The 18,130-nt window shown below is 39.3% G+C and overlaps 1 protein-coding gene across 2 annotated transcripts in view; it reads left to right on the top strand.

The window, feature by feature from the left end:
• The first annotated feature begins 2,674 nt into the window (after positions 1 to 2,674).
• The window catches only part of usp34 (ubiquitin specific peptidase 34), a 59,607-nt gene continuing 44,151 nt past the window's right edge, over positions 2,675 to 18,130 (top strand). For both annotated transcript variants that reach the window (XM_026172054.1, XM_026172052.1), the window contains exons 1-4: positions 2,675 to 3,043; positions 11,942 to 12,032; positions 16,506 to 17,067; positions 17,619 to 17,669. In XM_026172054.1, coding sequence (XP_026027839.1) covers positions 3,001 to 3,043; positions 11,942 to 12,032; positions 16,506 to 17,067; positions 17,619 to 17,669 — 747 coding nt within the window. In that variant the 5' untranslated portion in view covers positions 2,675 to 3,000. The remainder of the gene's footprint in view (positions 3,044 to 11,941; positions 12,033 to 16,505; positions 17,068 to 17,618; positions 17,670 to 18,130) is intronic.

Genomic DNA, 18,130 nt, shown 5'->3' with positions numbered 1-18,130 from the left:
TTAGTATTTACTGTCATATTCCCATATATCATTGGGATGTTGTTTGTTCTGTTGCTCTTGTTCTCTTCTGCTTGCTTTCTTTTTTCTTTCTCAGCAGGTGATCCAGGTGATTGATATATGCATTTTTTTTTCTGCCCGTTCTGTTGGTTTTTGTCTTTTGCCCTTCTCCCCCGTCCCTCTTCTCAGCTGTTTCTCTTTCCCTCTTTCTTTCTCCCCCTCATTCCCCCAGTCAAGTCTGTCCCGTATTCAGTAAGTGAAAATAAAATGAACAGTAAAAGGTGAATCAAATGGACCATTACGGCAAGGCTGGGATGGTCAGTTTGGTAAAGTAAATCCGTTGGGCATCTTTCTTTGCCTTTAGACAACAATTCTGATGCAAAAGAGCCAAACGGGACAGGCAAAAAAAAAGAAAAAAAACAACACTGAGTCAACTCTGGCATCCTAGCATGACTGGGCCCCACACACGCCTGATATACATTTTATACAACACGTGGAATGTTATGTTTCCATCCACACATATGATGCCACCAGGCTGCACCTCAAGACTGTCCAGGAGCTCCTCGGGGAGCAGATAGGTGCATTCTCCAATGTTGTCATGGCAGGCATACAAACTGCAGAGCATTACTTTGAGTTGCTGCAATGAAATTTCTGCAAAATGGACCAGCTACCCACATACTTTTTCACTTTGATTTTGTAGGTGTCTTTGAAGCAGCACTTTGTAGGTTGATCATTTTCATCAAACGATGTAGCATTTTTTTGTTCTTGGTGCATTACTCACTCCATATCAGTGTAGGTATAAAAGACTTTCCAATGAGATCAGATGTGTTTGCTAAGTGCTGCTCTAATATTCATGTTAAATAGTTTGGTCAGCCTATGTACAAGTTTGTACTTTTTTTAAAAGATTTTTTATTGGCAGAGACAGTGATGATAGACAGGAAATTGGGGAGAGAGAGGGGGGAGACATGTATTAAAGGGCCACGGGTCAGACTCAAACCCAGGCCTACTGCATTCCGGCCACATAGCCTTGCTCACCCAAGATCTTTTTTTAAAAAACAAGTTCTCTGTTTCAGGTTGTTTTTTCTTCTACTTTTGGATTTGTATACAGGGGGAAATCCTTATATGTTCATCTAAAATGTACATCTCTGGCTGTAGCAGGTGTTTGGATTGTCAACCAATCAGAGGAAAGTTGGATTAAACGGAGGTGGAAGGAAGAAAACAGCTGCCCCAAGGCCCAGTACAATATAAATAAGGATTATTTTTTTAGCTGTTAATCAATGCAAAGCTACTATAGTAGGGTCACACATACAAATATATTGCTGGAGATGAGCATAATAGGTTCTGCTATAAAAGTTGTACTGCAAAAGTATCAAGGTTTGGGTTAGCAAGATTATCGCCTTCCTTTTTCCAGCTGCTTCCTTTTGGGGTGGACACAGCTGAGACCAACTAAAATCTCCTTCCATCTCAGCTTATCCCTATAATCCTCTTCTGTCACACCAACCCAGCAAAGACATATGAGGTCCTCCCTCCCCTTTTCCACCTATCTGACAGCTCTGTATTTACTATCTTTTCCCCAAAATATCCACTATCCCAGTTCTGCACATGCTGAAACCATTTCAGCCTTACCTAGTCGGATGGTAAATGGTAAATGGCCTGTATTTGTATAGTGCTTTACTAGTCCCTAAGGACCCCAAAGCACTTTACACATCCAGTCATCCACCCATTCACACACACATTCACACACTGGGGATGACAAGCTACATTGTAGCCACAGCCACACAACTCGACCACCTCCAACTCGGCCTCCTGTCTTTTTGTTGGTACCACTGTCTCGAAACCATACATCATGAAAATGGTTCTTTGTAAACCTGTATATACATATATATTCCATTACAAGTCATGAATGATTGATGATTAATGATTACATTAATCATTTATAATATTTCGGATCCATTTAATGTCATTACAAAGAAAACAACAATAAACATGCTTTTCTGTCAAAAACAAGGATAAAGAGGGTTGCCCAGGTTTTTAAGGTGATTTCATAAACATACATTTAAATGTCAGCGCAGAAAAACCTGTAATATCAGACAATACGTATACAGTAGTATGCACAAATGTAGTAGAATAAATGCACAGAGCACATGTAGACACTGCTCGAACAGTGTGATGTTCTGCTCTTTGAACTGAATACATTAATAATTCAATTCAACTAAAGTAACCAAATGAACTATGAACTAACTAATGAATTAAAAGGTATTTGAATTTTTAAACAGAGGAACTTGTACTTGAGCTGAGGTGACGCAAAAATTTCCCCGTTGTGGGATCAATAAAGTCTTGTCTTGTCTTATCTTATCTTATCTTATCTTATCTTATCTTATCTTATCTTATCTTATCTTATCTTATCTTATCTTATCTTATCTTATCTTATCTTATCTTATCTTATCTTATCTTATCTTAACATTTTAATAAATATTTTCCCTAAATTATAACAATATAGAAACACAAAGCGTGTTTGTCTAAAAAGAGGGGCCAACTATTCATATTTTGTGGAAACATGCTGTTTTCACTCCATTTGCCCTTGAGATTGTGATTAGAGGTTGTGAATATTACCTCATTTGAAAGTTATCGCGAGACAGCCGAAGAAAAACGAACTGGCGGTGGAGAGAGGACGTAAAGTCCCGAACGGTCTCCATGCTGTGTCGCCCCCCCTCCTTTTCCAACATGGCTGCTCTGCCTGCGCTCTGAAGTATCGCACAGATTGGAGACTGACTCGATCTCTTCCTTACAGAGCCTCTTTATTTTTGGTGTACATCAAATTCGTTTGGATGCAAATCCCGTTCTGCACTTCACTGCTCCTTCTGGTTTTATTTAGTGGAATAACCTTCACCAATTACTCCTTCCAGTGGGCCCTTTTATCCTCAAAACAACTAACTGCCAGCCAAAAACTGTTTCCAGTGCAATGGTTTGAGTTGGTGTACTTAGTTTGCCTCTTCATGAACAATGTGTGAAAACTGCGCCGAGCTGGTGGAGGTTTTAAATGAAAGTAAGTAAACAAATCGTGTCATTTACGTAAAGCTGAACTAGCTGCTTGGTGTTAGCATCGCTGTCCACTGAAGCTTGATGGAAGCATGTTAGCTTGTTGGCTAACTAAATGTAACTTTGTGTGCTTTCTTGGTTAGCTGTCCTTTACATCCAGCCATAAGACACTGGAAACAATGACATTTCAGCAGCTTATTTTGCAGTAGTATTTTCATGTGAGACAGCATTGCTTTGGTATAAATACAAATGCCATTTTCTCTTTCACATTGGCAGTCAGTTTTGGGCCCGTCAAACACTGCTCACAAAACTCTAGCTTCAAATATCTAATTAATTCAGTCGGATTTCTGCATGACATTACAGCCTTGTGTTAAAATACTTCAAATCTGTTGGACAGGGAGTACATAAGATATTTTGAAAGATGTCGATGTTGTTAAAAAGCGCGTTGCTCCGGTTTGGAAGTTAGCTAGTGCAGCTAGCGAGCAGGCTGACTTTGTTTGATGTGTTTGTCAGGTCAGTCTGCTAGCTGTCCTCTCCGCTGCCACCCATTGTTTTGCAGACGGCCACATTCACAGTTCTGAATGGGCCTGCTTCTCCACAACACGCCCATGGTTAATAGTGCTGACACGAAGAGGAACATGTGTATTTCTTATGTGTGTTTTGGCCAAGTCTATAAAATGTTAGTCTAAGCTAGCCGCAACTAAGCTAGCCCCCCCCCCCCCAAATTAACGGCTGCATCGAGGCGCATATTTTGGCATATAGCACGCCGTTAATCCTCGGTAGCTTGCTTATTTGTTCTCTACTAATGTTTTTAGCACACTAGCTTAACTTCTTCTTTGTTTTGTTGGTCATTCTTGTCTTGCCACGGAACTCCATGTCACCCTCACGGCTAACGTCAGCTTAAGCAAAGCAAACATAAATACAAGGTTGCTTTTATTGCTAAAAACTTAGCCGTTAATCTAGGCTTGCTAACTGGGCCTTGCTGGACTTTACGGGTGTCCGAAACTCATCGGAAAACGATTTTTAACACAAAGTCGATCATTTTTCAAAGTCTTTACATAAATTGATAGACGGACTGTTAGCGGTTTTCCCTTGTTCCATAAACTTGTCTGTGAATTGAAAGCTCCTGCTGGAGGCTCTGGAGACAGCTCCTTTTACAGACTGACTGCGGCGTGGCGTGCTACATCATATTTAAAATGGAACAGAAGATAATGTAGATAACTTCCTTTTGACAAGCTGTAATCTCTCAAAGAAGAAGACTTTACGGCGTGTGTTTCCAAATATTTAGGGTTTAGCTGTGGAGTGTATTACTCAAAGTGAAAACACTACAGACATGAGTGACAATTGAATGCTGTCATAACAGCCGAATAATAGCCAGGAAAAACTCCTTTTAGGGAGACTTTTAGAAATATACTACAGTACAAATGCACAGGCAGACCTTTAACTGCTTTCATAGAATAGAACAGAGTAAACTTTATTGTGGTTATGCAAGTAAATTTAATATAGACTGGCATCCCGCAAAAGAGAGCCTATCCTATTGGAAAAAACAATAATAAATGAATAATAATAATAGATTATTACTCCAGATTAAGATGAATATATATATGTGTGTGTATATATAGGGTATATAAGGATAGTCCTTAAAGTTCTTGGCAGTGCAAGTTATTGTAGTGTATTGGGGGTTGGCGAAGGCCACAGCTGGTCAGGAAAAAGCTGTTCCTCAGTTTGTTTGTATGGGATATTATTGATCTGCATCGTTTGCCTGGTGGCAAAAGATCAAATAGAGGGTGTGTGAAGTGACTGACATGATGCTTTCAGCCTTCTTCCACAGATGGTTGATGTAAATGTCTTCTGGCTTTGGGAGTTCCAACCCCATCACATGCTTTGCAGTCTTCATTACACTGTGTAGAGGCTTCAGCTTAGCAGCTGTGCAGACTCTGTATCACAGCGTGATCCAGTTTGTAAGGATACTGTCAGTCGTGGTTCTATTGAATGCTAGCCGAAGTTTTTCAGAGAGCTGTGCTTGTTTCAGATATTTTAGGAAAAATAGTCTTTGGACTTTTTTGACCAGGCTTTGGGTTTTGAATGTCCAAGTCAAAGGTTTGGGCAAGTTAAATCCAAGGAACTTCAGTCTCTACTACTTTGCCACATATGTGAAGGGGCAGGTGGGCTATACTTCCTGTTCCTATTCCCAGTCTTCGATCAGTTCATTGGTTTTTATAAGTTTTAAGGACCAGGCTGCTCTTCTCACAGCAGTATGCCAAACGTGCCATTTGAAACCTGTAAGGTGTTTCATTGTCAGTGATCAGACCAAATTGCAAATTTGCATTGATGAGTAGAGGTTGAACAGTTTTGAACTGGGAACATAACCTGAGTTTTGTGTGTTCAGGACGGTGGTTAAAGAGCTGTTTTCAAAGTTGCTGTGGGCGTCTGGTAAAGAAGTCAGATACTTACATATTGAGGAACCAAAGCACATGTTGTTTATTTTGCTGTTAAATGAGGCACTAAAATCCACAAATGGTTTACTCATATAATTGTTAGGTTTCAGCAGTGTATATGTCTATTGGCCACACTAGGACCCCTAAAACAGAGATCTTGCTTTTTTTTTTTTTTTAGTGTGAAAACTTCAGAGTTGTGGTTTAGTTTAGAGAAGTATAAATAGACTTTTGAAAAGGACAACAGTGATACCAAAATTTACTTTGTGTCTGTGTCTTAGCAGCCTGAAAAATCAGGGCAACAACTAGGTGCATTTTTATTTTTCTAACTTTTGGAAAATGTGAGAATTACATGTAAGCCTGCAGTCTGGGAGCAACATGCTCCATTGGGATCATATGATACCAAGACATCTTAAAGATATGATGGTTCATCATCATTTATGACTTTATATGTTTTTATGGATTTCAAATTCAATTGTGGATTAAATAGGGAGTCAGTGAAGAGAAGGTATTATGTAATCTGTTTCTAGACCCTGTCAGTATTCTGGGGGCTTTAGAACAGCCTGCTAATGTGAAGAAGTCACATGGATTAGTTTTTTAGGATGTTTGTAATTTTAGCAATATTGCACAAATGAAAGAACACAATGCAATACTAGATATTTCCTTAATGTGCGAGTTAAAGAACAGATACTAGTCAAAGGTTGCATTTTCATTCGATCCCAGAGGTGCTTGCTGGGGTCGAACTATACGCTCTTATACAGCAAAGTGAGAAAAACTGCTCTTTGTGGGCTTGCCTTTGGGGACATTGTTATGTTGAAACAGGAAAGGGCTAAACCCAGACCATTCCCCAAAAGCTGGAAATGCACTATTGTCTTAAAAATGTTACCGTAAAAATACAGATATGACAAATGATTGGAGTCACTACAATTTCTGCATCTCCCTTCACTTCCAGTTTATTCAATCCAATTTTATTTAAAGGTAAATTTTTTAACACAATAGTTTTACAGAGTGCTATATAAGGCAGAAAACACCACACGGTTTAATTAATAAAACAATAAATAGAAGGTAAGAACTTATCAGTATTATTCTGATTTAAGAGCCAGAAAAAACACTAAGGCCTAAAACTAGAGACAACAGAAGGATCCAAATTTGTTTTGTATAATGAGAGGTTGCATCACAGCTTGTTTAAAGTAAGCAGGCACAATTCCAGAAGTGAGACTGGTGTTAATAATAGTTTTAATATTTGGCCCAGTAGTTTCCCAGAGCTTTTAAAAAGCAGACTACATCAGTGAGACTGGGACAAGAAGCTGGCTTAAGCTAAGTTATAATTTTCTTTACCAATGAGAGAAACAGGCTCAGACTGCTAAAAGCAGCAGAGCAGCTCACACTTTATGAAGAGTCAAAGCAGAGGAGGAACATATTGGCTCTAATTTGTGCTAGAGCTGGGCGATATAAGATTTTTTCATATCACAATATGTTTTTTTCATTTCAGGCGATAACGATATCTATCACGATATAAGCCAAATAACTATATTTGTAAGATTTAAATGTGCCGTTGCTCACAAGTAAAATGTGAAATAATCAGCAGCTTGTTTTTATTTAAATATTTATTTCCCATAATAAGTTCAACAGGGTAGATGTACTTAAGGAACATGAGACTTTTTCAGATAAATAAAGGCAAATATTGCAAACTACACAAAAGGCAGCCACTAAAGCGTTTAAGTTTCAAAATAGAACAAACAAAACAGACTAAATTGTCAATTCCACTTAGAAACAAAATATTAATTCTAAAAATAAATCTTAGTTTGTTTTACAGAAGAACAGACAAAACTGACTAACTTTTGTCAATATCAAATAAACTGAGAACTAAAAGGAAATTCTCAATCTCTCCTTGTTGTATAGCTTAGCTTTTCAAACAGTTGTAACAGTTACTTTAGTCTGACAAAAGCCGAATGACGAATTAGCGCTTCCAGTCAGATTGAGCTGCACCGCTTTATTGTATTTCCAGACTTGCTTTCGGCACATTTACAGTGCAGCTACTCTGTTTTTTGTCAGACTTGAAATAGCCGAAATACCTTCACACTACGGAACTTCTATGGCTCTTCCGTTCGACAATCTCCGGCATTGGAACCATCATCTGTTTTCTCTTCGGTAACCTTCGGTCACGCTCGGTTGATGTTTCTCTAGTCAGCACACTCATTTCCTCCAATACCCGGGCGGCACGGCGGCTGGCTGCTTCCCAAACAAATACACATGTGCGGCTTGGCACTTGTGCTGTACGTAACAAGTCACGTGACGTGACGCTGCGGCTGTGATTGGTTCGGCTCTGCGCTAGTCAATTTGGATTGGCTGTTCTTTTTTGAGGACAGGAGAGATGAGGCCTATCACAATGGTTTAACTTTTCTATCGAGAAAAAGTTATTTCGCAATACATATCGTTATTGTTCTATCGCCCAGCTCTCATTTGTGCAATTTCGTAAACAAAGAAGTTAGATGTTCACACATCTCTTAAGGTTCAATACTAGTGAAAGGAGTGATATTAAGAATTGAAACCATAACCTTATCATAAGAAGAAGTTTGATTATTCTCGAAATATTAAAAAACAAACAAACATCAGCTTTCACAATCTTCTTATAATTACCTTAAAATCTCATCACTCTGCTATGTTCCATGGACATTTAGTACATGTAGGTTTTGCCTGCTGCAGTTGATCCCATTTCTATAATTCACTGTATTGTAGCTTTTAGCTTTGTAATTTAGTATAGAACCTTGTGCTGTTCAGCTAAGATCAGTAAGCTAATGTTATGTTAATGTTGGCAGTGGCTCATAGTTTTAAACTCCAGCTGTGTGTGAATACAATTAGCTGGTGATTTTGTGCAGACTAAAGCTGTGCATTACCAGTGTAGATAAAGTACCTGGCTCTCTGCACCTAAACCACAACGCTACTGTAATACATCACAGTTCTGGATTAAAACGGGCCTTTTCAAGGGTGGCTATGCATGTAAACGTATAGTTAAAGTATTGAGCCTGTTTTACTTGGCTAACAAAGGGTTTTGTGGATTTAACTTCTTTTAAGAAGTCTCACATTTTATTCTTGTATTGAAGTTAAATGAAGGTTAATATTTGCTGTGTGCTGATACGCCATATACTTCCACATGGTTTAAACAGATTACTGCTGATGCTGGCCTTTCACCACTTCACCATGGCAACTGCTGAACTTTTTCTTTGGCTTATTATAGGGAATGGAGAGGGGGGGGGGAAGAAGATTTTACAACCCAGCTGATACAGTAGTGTGACCATTATGTAGGGGTGAGATGGATGGTTCGCCAGCAGGGTGCTGTCAGCTGTGACAGCTCTGTCAGCTAGACGGGCAGGTCCATATGCTGTGACTGTGGGTGACCTTTGACCTCAGATTTGCATCAATGTGTATGTGTGAGAAAGAAACAGAAACTCTCTTTACTGCACTGATCTTTATTTAACTGATGTTTCTTTACACAACTAATCTGTGTGGTTTCTTAAAAAAATAATTTTTTGGACACTTTGCCTTTTAGATGAAAGCTCTAAGTAGTAATAGTAGTAATGAACAAAATGGTTCAAGAAAGTAGGTAGGAAACTCAACAAAATTGTCTTAATCACGTTGAAGATGCAGAAGGAAGTGTGCTCGTAGTTTGTCCTACCGCCTTGTAGGGCCGTAGGACAAGGCGGCACTTACAGTGTGCGTGATTTGTAGAAGCCACCAGTATTGCTTTTGTTTATCTCTACCTCTCTGTAAAATGGAAAGCAAATGTTTACACCCAAATTCTGAACCACACAAATTCTTAACTCACAGTCATATACTCTAATCTAGGATTGGGCTGTACTGCTAAAGTCATAGTTACATGGTTTATTCCTCTGTATGGCAGTATTGATTAATTTCTAATAGACAAGCAAAGGGTCTGTGACCACAGAGAGCAGTTTTTCAAAAAGAGCATCTGTCTTTTATTGTTGCTAGGTTACCAAAGCATCTTTATCATTGTTGGGATGCTGTATTGGTATGTCGCTGATGGCCAGGGTTAGCTTCTCCATGGTTATTGTTAACAAACTTTATAAGTTTCACTTCGACATTTTGAGTGGTGAGTAGATTGACTAAAGAGGCATTCAGACCCAGGCCAGTGATAATCAACCTCAAAACCAGAGATTGATATGACTACCAATGAAGGCTGTGCGCTGACAGGACTGTAAATACCAAGAGTCATAGGATGGAGAGATGGTGATGCTGCACAAGATTAATGTAACGTTATCCACTAGGTATAACAGTATTTGCTAGCTGTGTTGTGTAACACACAGAACAGAAGAACTGCACAAGAAGAGAGATAAAGAGATACAGTGGGGGACATTCTGCCAATATCAAGACTGAATATACCCAATTTATTTTAACTTTAACTTGAAACACTTATCTTTGAAAATATCAGCTAATATACCGAGGCACAAAGGTAAAGGTTTTATTGTTAACACAATATTTTATTCACTATATTATTAAATTTGGCATGATTGTAGGCACCACATAGATTGGGCTGAGTTTTCTGAGGGTGGCCTGAAAAAGAGAATATCCAGTGACTGTAATGACGTCGGTGATCATTTTTGTACGAAGTGAGCATTGTTTAAGGCTACGTTCACACTGCAGGCGAAAGCGCATCAATCTGACTTTTTTGACCCATATTGACCCATTCATGGTATCACAGTGTGAACGGCACAAATCCGATATTTTCAAATCCGACCTGGGTCACTTTCGTATGTGGTACTGAATCCGATACATACAGCGACTGCTGTTTGAATGGCCATGTCGCATTGAGTCCGTCTTTTACGTCACTGACACAAGACAGACGGCAATTATCAGCGCAGGAGAAGTGCCCGAGGAGACATCGTGAAGGCTTCCTGGCTATCCAGTGTAGACGCACTGCTCCTCTCTAAAACAGCTATAAGGATAGTAGTAGTATAGTAGTTATTTGGCCATATGTAAATAACAAAATAACTTTATAACTTAAAGCAAAATTGGGAAACTGGGTCTAAACAGAGCGCGTTGTGTGTGACGTCTTCTTTTGCGCATGCGGCTGCTTTGAGGGTTCACACTAGAGCGCGTTTGCTGTCACATTTTATTTGTAGTGTGAACAAGCAGACAAAAAAAATCGGATTCGATCAAAAAATTGGAATTGAGCATTAAGATCTGCAGTGTGAACGTAGCCTTAATGTCACAGCCTAGCTGAGTATTGTTGCCAATAGCATTTAACCTCTGTTTCCTTTCAAAAATACATTTTAGTTGAAATGCATGTGTTATAGTGTCACACCTGGAACATTCGTGTTAAAATGCTTCCAGTGTGACTGAATGTTAGTCACTGCTGAGGAGTGTGATCACACAGTGCAGGTGTTCTCCTGCTTTATATCTATATCCATGCTGAGCTGAAAGCAGCAAAATGACATCCCTCATCCCATCTCGAAATAGTGCGGGCTCGATCTTGTTCCTGAAGCCTCTGAGGAGTTTCTGTTCACATACAGAGCTGAGGACATTCACTTCAGGTTGATTGAGGAGTCCTGCTGAGATGGGTTATTAAACTCTTATTGTTGACACTTTTTGTCTGTTTTGGCTGCCAAAGGAGGTCAGCAATTCAGCAGAAGGCACTTGAATCCCCTGAGCTGGGTGGAACTGAATACAAGGACAGAAACTTTAGACACAGTCCAAGTATGGTGCCAGTGTTTAACATGTTTCAATCTGGACTCCAAATCTGATAGAATCCTTTTTAAGCTAATATCAATACTCAGTGGTAATTAAATGATAAAGGTGGTATTCTGATGTTGTCCTCCTCTTTTAATTTTTTGAATTGTTTTACATTTTAGAATAGAAAGAAAAGACATAAACAAGGCAGATGGAAACTTGGGGGTCTTGATCTACTGTTTAAATATTGCCCTTGAATTTATCCAGATTTACCATATTAGATACACACACACACACACACACACACACACACACACACACACACACACACAAAAGACTTGCACAGGCGACTTAAGAAGACCAACAACAGTGTGGGGAAACTTCACTATGATCTTTTTGTGCTCTGTAGGTGTTTTATCAAGTCAGCAAAAATATTATGGTAGCATCCATCAACAGTGTGTTCATACATTGGCACATAACATTTATGATGTTGGAGACTTGGTGCTGAGTTTTACATTTTGTCATATCATATTAATGACTCATAAGTAACTTCAATAACAAATGTTTGGCATATGTGTTTATGCTTTGTGTGTCTGAAAGGAAAAATAAAATGTCAGTTGATATCTTGCATATTTTTTCTTTTTTCTTTTTCTTTTTAATCGTTGGATATTGCTCTTGGTATCGTCCTTAAGAATCCTACATTGGTTGGATTCTGATTGTAGTAAATCGAAGGGAATTGTCTAGCTGTTCTCTGATAAGTATTCTGTACTGTTTCTCCTCAGTATCAGATGCAGACAGCAGCGAAGGAAGCTTTCAGCTGAAGAAGGAACATGCTCTCCGAGTGCTGGGCTACATCAGCTCCTGGACTCAGAGGTCAGTGCTTCAGAAAATCAGTCATCATGCTTCTGCTTTTCTTCATTGTGTGTGTGGTGTGGGGTTTTTTTTCTTCTTCTTTTTTGGTAAGATTGAAATATCTGAAATTGAATCCCTTCACTAGCTGCTGAATTGTTCTTGTTGGTTTGTTGGTGTTCAGCGTAGTATTTTTCTTACACTGTGGGTCAGACTTTTTGGCCCATTGGTACCGTATTTGTAGATTTATGCTTTATTACTGTAAACAATTAACAAACAAGGCTTTTAAATAAGTGTGTGTGTGCGTCAGAGAGGAGAGGCTACATAACCTCCAGTTATATGCCTGCTGCAGGGTTGAATACCCATATATTCAGTCATGTTGAAGAACAGCAATCATAGTTCAGCTGCTTTTGAGCAAGGCGGTGAAGCGGTAGAGGAATGGAAGCCTTTGGTTTGGTGTCTCAGGTATCAAAATAACTTTGCTGTAATAAATCTGTAGCTCCATTCTCTGATAACCTTCACTTAGATAAATAAATATTCAAAACATGGTCTTCTGAAAACTTTTATTTCCAAAGAGAAGCATTCCTCGTTTGTGAGAGAAGAACACGGTCTAATCTGGGTGATGGTCGAGGTCAGCTGATGACAAAAGTGCCTTATATAGAAGGACTGTAGTTTATCATTTGCTTATATTTGGTGATTGAACTGAACATCCCAGAGTTGTTAAATCATTCATCCAACACTACCAAAAACTCTTTTCTTTTCTGATTTGTGCCGTTCTCTGAGTAATTCTTTAGTCTTTCTAGAGTTAAAATAGCAGGCTTCCTGATAAATCAATACTTTTACTTCATACTTCAGCAGTTTATTTCCACTCACAAGTACTTTATTTTTCTAGAATTTGTTAAGAAATTTAAAGCTGAACTTCCTTCTACCCTAATGTAATGTAACATGACAGTCAATACACTTGTTTGAGGAGAATCTAATCGAAGGATTTCAGCTACCTGCTTAGTTGCAGGTCTTCCCTGAGGGGGACAGACACCTGTCCACCTAAGCAGAATATTCCTGGGTGCCTGGTCCAGGAGCTTAGTGACTTGATGGTTGTGTGCACACAGAGGCAGTTGCAGGGTCACCATTAGAAAATACTTGCATGGAGAAATCTTCTGAACATAAGCGCACTCATAGTCACAGATGTGACACAAGTGTTCACACAGGTGTACAAACAGGTACTCACAGACACACACTGTCTTGGTTGGCTGCTGCCTCTAAACCTCATGCATTATTAGTACTGTATGCTGCTCCTTCAAGATTTATTATTTATTGTTACTGATGCTTATATTGGTGGTTGCTGTGGTTTTCCCGACACTGTTGTCCTCTTTTTGCCTTTTTTCTTTTTCTCTCAGCTGGTGATCAAACAGATTTTCGTTGTCTTCTCTTTCTCTATCCCTCTTCTCCTCTATTTTTCTTCCCTTCTCCTTCTATTAAGTGTTTTCCCAACCTCTATCTTTCTCTTTCCTGTCCCCCGGTCCTGTCTGTTCTGATTTGTAATAACTCAAAATGGGTGGAGGCAAAAAAAAGTAACAATAGTAAAGGCTGAAATAAAATATGAGAATCAAGTGGATCAGTATAGCAAAAGCTGTGATGGTCTACTTCAGAAAGGCATTGGTCTTCAGTAGGGCTGCCACGATTAGTCGACTATCAAAATTGTCCACGACCGATTTAATTGTCAACGCGCCGTTTGAAGCTTTGTAAGATCCCAAAGGGCAGGAATAAGTAGTAGGATTTAAGAGTGTAATAGCGGACTGAAACAGAAGATGGCAGCACTGCATGAAGAAGGATGACTGCTGCCGTTAAACCCCAAAGAAGAAGAAGCTGTGTCCCAGAATTCATAGCGGCCCTGCTCAGTTTCCAACAATGGCGACTGCTTGTTAGTTTTAATATTTTTGGGTCACAAAATAAACATTTAACATATTTTCAGGCGAGAATGTAGCTGTGTAAACCTCAAATATCTGCTCAGTTTGTCAGGACACCACATATTTTCAAAAGCGCTCCGACGTTTTCTGAGACGTCTGTTACCCACCAATTCGATAGCTAGCCGGGGTGCAAGGCTCACTAGAGCCGCTGAGAACACCAAATCGTTTTCAAACCCACCGCCGTCTTTCACTACTCAGGTTAAACATGATATATAAGTAATTTAGATAACTTGAGATTAAATTATAGTTTTTACACAGCTGAATAAACGTCAAGCAGACAGCTGATTATCAGAAGTGTGAGAATTTACTCCGGTGTCCTGTTATATCTTAGATAGCAAGGAGCAGATGGCTGAGTTTATTAAACTTCACCGAAACAATCTGCAAACTTCATTACAATTTAATAAACTATCATCTTGTCTTTATTTTTAGTTAGCACCTTAAACACTTAAAGCTGTAAGCTAATGATAGTTATATAAGAGCAGATGCTACTGGTGCAATAAACTGTACGTTTTACGTCCAATGGATGCAAGATCTGATTAGTCGACTATCAGAATAATCGTTTGTGGCAGCCCTAGTCTTCAGAGAATAAGAGATTCAGAGATTCTCATTGCTACAGTGCTGGACAGGACATACAAAAAAAAGTATTCATAACCCTGGAACTTCTCCACAGTTTGTCATGTTGAACCACAAACTTAAATTTATTTTACTGGGATTTTATAGACTTGGTTTCTTTCAACAGTGGCTTTTTTTTCTTGCACCCAACATGTTTTTTCTTTCCTTTATTTATTTTTATTTTATTGTATTTTTTTAATTATTTATGGTTATTTGTTTATGTCACTGGTCAGGCTCCATAGCGTACTTTTTTTTTTTTTTGGTATTTTTTCTACATTCCCACCGCTTTTTTTTTTTTTGCTCACTTTTATGAGTCCTCATAATAAAGAGTTTTCTTTTTTGCTACTGATGGTGTCTACTGATGGTGTCTACTGATGGTGTCTACTAGGGCTGCCACAAACGATTATTTTGATAGTCGACTAGTCACCGATTATTTTTGCGATTAGTCGACTAATCAGATCATCATCCATTAGACGTAAAACTACAGCTTATTGCACCAGCAGCATCTGCTCTTATATAACTATCATTAGCTTACAGCTTTAAGTGTTTAAGGTCTGTGCTAACTAAAAATAAAGACAAGATGATAGTTTATTAAATTTTAATGAAATTTGCAGATTGTTTCGGTGAAGTTTAATAAACTCCTTGCCATCTAAAATATAACAGGACACTGGAGTATATTCTGGAGCATCTCACACTTCTGATAATCAGTTGTCTGCTTGACTTTTATTCAGCTGTGTAAAAACTATAACTTTAATCTCAGCCAAACCGATTTACTCAGGAACAAATAAAATACAAAAAAAAAAAAAGCCAAACAATAACATTTTAAGTTATCTAAGTGACTCATATATATTTAACCTGAGTAGCGAAAGACGGCGGTGGGTTTGAAAACGTCCGGTGTTCTCACGGCGCTAGTGAGCCTAGCCCCCGGCTCGCTAACGAGCTAGTGGGTAACAGATGTCTCCGAAAACGTCGGAGCGCTTTTGAAAATATGTGGTGTCCTGATAAACTGAGCAGATATTTGAGGTTTACACAGCTACATTCTCGCCTGAAAATATGTTAAACGTTTATTTTGTGACCCAGAAAGAATAATAAGAGTAACATTAAAACTAACTAGCTGCCGCCATTGTTGGAAACTGCGCTGGGCCGCGCTATGAATTCTGGGACACAGCTGCTTCTTCTTCTTCTTCTTCGGGGTTTAACGGTAGCTGACATCCTTGTACATGCAATGCTGCCATCTTCTGTTTCAGTCCGTTATTACACTCTTAAATCCTGCCACTTATTCCTGCGTCTTTTGTGATCTTACAAAGCTTCAAACGACGCGTCGACTATTAAATCAGTCGTCGACGATTTTGATAGTCGACGTAATCGTGACTAGTCGACAAATCGTGGCAGCCCTAGTGTCTACCAGAGCATTGTTTTGTGTTTCCAGTAGGATAACTGTTTTGTAATTGGGGGTCCTCTGCCCATCTTTGGTTTTAAATGAATTAAGGCATTTATTTGGAAGTGTTTGGTGCTATGAGCTGTTATGAGCACGGTATGCTCTGCTCCTCCTCCCCTTTCATACTTGCACTGTGACAGCCAGCGACTGAAGAAAATCTAGCGCATCCATAAATGACTACAAAATTGCCAAAATGACACAGAGATAAATAGAGATTAACAAATACATAAAATATTTTGTTAAATTGTTTTTCTTCTTTACTATCACCCTTCACCTCTCTTATACAATAGCAGAAAAACAGTGGTATTACAAAATAACATGAGGAATGTAAAAAAAGGCCTCACACTTCTAAACTTGTTGTTCATTTTTAATATACTACAAGGAATTTCAATCCTCTGAGCACTCTTTAAGCTTCTGATTCCTTTGTGTTTATTGCTTCTTTTTTTGTATGTGTGCTTTTTTTTTTTTTTTTGTATCCAGGCAATGTCTCTGCTGCTTCAAGGAGTACAAGCATTTGGAGGTTTTTAACCAGCTAGTCTACGCCCTCATCAACCTGGTCATTGCTCAGATCAGCAGCCTGAGAGAGAGACTCTTCAGCGTTGAGGACCACACTCACAAAAGAGGCGTATCTGGGGCAGAGGGGGCGGGGTCTGAATGGAGTGGAGGTGAGACCGCACCTGTCACCCTCCCCCAGCCACACTCACCTGGTGAAGACGAGCCTGTGAATGTGGAAAGAGACTCGGCTGAAGAGGATGCTGATACGCCAGACCTAAACCAGAACAAGCCCCAGACCCAGGATCAGGGCCAGAACCAGTCTGCTGAATCTCAAGTAGATGTTCTTGGATCTGGGGATGCCAGCATTGAATCCAGGAGTGGGGACGATGTGGCATGTGGCATTGAAAGTAACCAGGACAGTCAAGATCCCTTCAGCTCCTGGAGCACGGAGGAGAGGGAGAAACTGTTGCTATGTGCAGCCAAGATCTTCCAGATCCAGTTCCCCCTCTACACAGCTTACAAACACAACACACATCCCACCATAGAGGTGAGGAGTCTTGGATAACACACCTGACACATCACCACACCCACAGTGGTCAAGGTTTCCTCTTTCTCTACTGTAGACTATGTTTAGTTATTGGCTGACACATTTAGCAAATACCTCCTGGCTTCATCACCACATTAAATGTGGCCGTTCAGTCATACCATATCTATTTATGCAGTTTACATGGTTTTGCTCTTAAGGCTATGTTTTGCCTAGTGTTTTTCTTCTTAGATTATGTGAGATTATATGATGAACACAGATGCATTGTCTTTTCTCTGATGGCAGTGCCAAAACACATTCTTCTCTTTAAGCACCTTAAAAAATGCTTTGATTGTGACAAGTGTGGGCTGTGACTAAGAAACTTGTATTTACTGATCTTCTACATTAGAATACATTGTATTCTAATTTTTGCCTCATAACTTTTGCACTGTCCACTTCCTGCTGTGACAAAACAAATTTCCCACGTGTGGGACTAATAAAGGTTATCTTATCTTATCTTACATTTTAGGTTAAAACTCATTTTGGTCTTACACGTTTTTTTTTTTAAATTTCAGGACATATCGGCTCATGAAAGCAACATCCTCGGCTCCTTCTGTGACATGAATGTAAGAAATACACTTTATCCTTATTGCACTGAACCAAACGTTGTCATAGGTTTTTTTTTTTTTTCTTTTTTTTTTTTAAATTGGTTACAAGTTGTTTCCTGTTAATTAACTGGATCCTCCCACAGGGGGGAAATGATCAGACTTACAAGCTGTTCTGACAGCTGTATCCTCAAAATGGTTAAATTGTACTTGGTTTTCTCATGCTGTCTTGTTCTTGTGGCAGTTTTGCCTCTGTCATTTGTTCCACCCTGAAACTCTTTGATTAGAGCTGCATTCACATCTTCTACTTCCAAACCTGACAGCTGTGGTGCATCCAGGGCATTAGAGGGAGGGCGGCAGGGGTGATGGTAGGTGTAGGCCTTGGGTTGGGAATAGCTGTAAGACAGGAACAATAGGGCTGGGTATCGTCACTGATTTCTAGAATCGATTCGATTCCGATTCACAAGGTCCTAAATCGATTC

Source organism: Astatotilapia calliptera, chromosome 6 (genome assembly GCF_900246225.1).
Source record: "Astatotilapia calliptera chromosome 6, fAstCal1.2, whole genome shotgun sequence".
Taxonomy (NCBI): domain Eukaryota; kingdom Metazoa; phylum Chordata; class Actinopteri; order Cichliformes; family Cichlidae; genus Astatotilapia; species Astatotilapia calliptera.
Note: the sequence above shows the minus strand (reverse complement) of the source record. Positions and strands in the feature narration are given on the sequence as shown.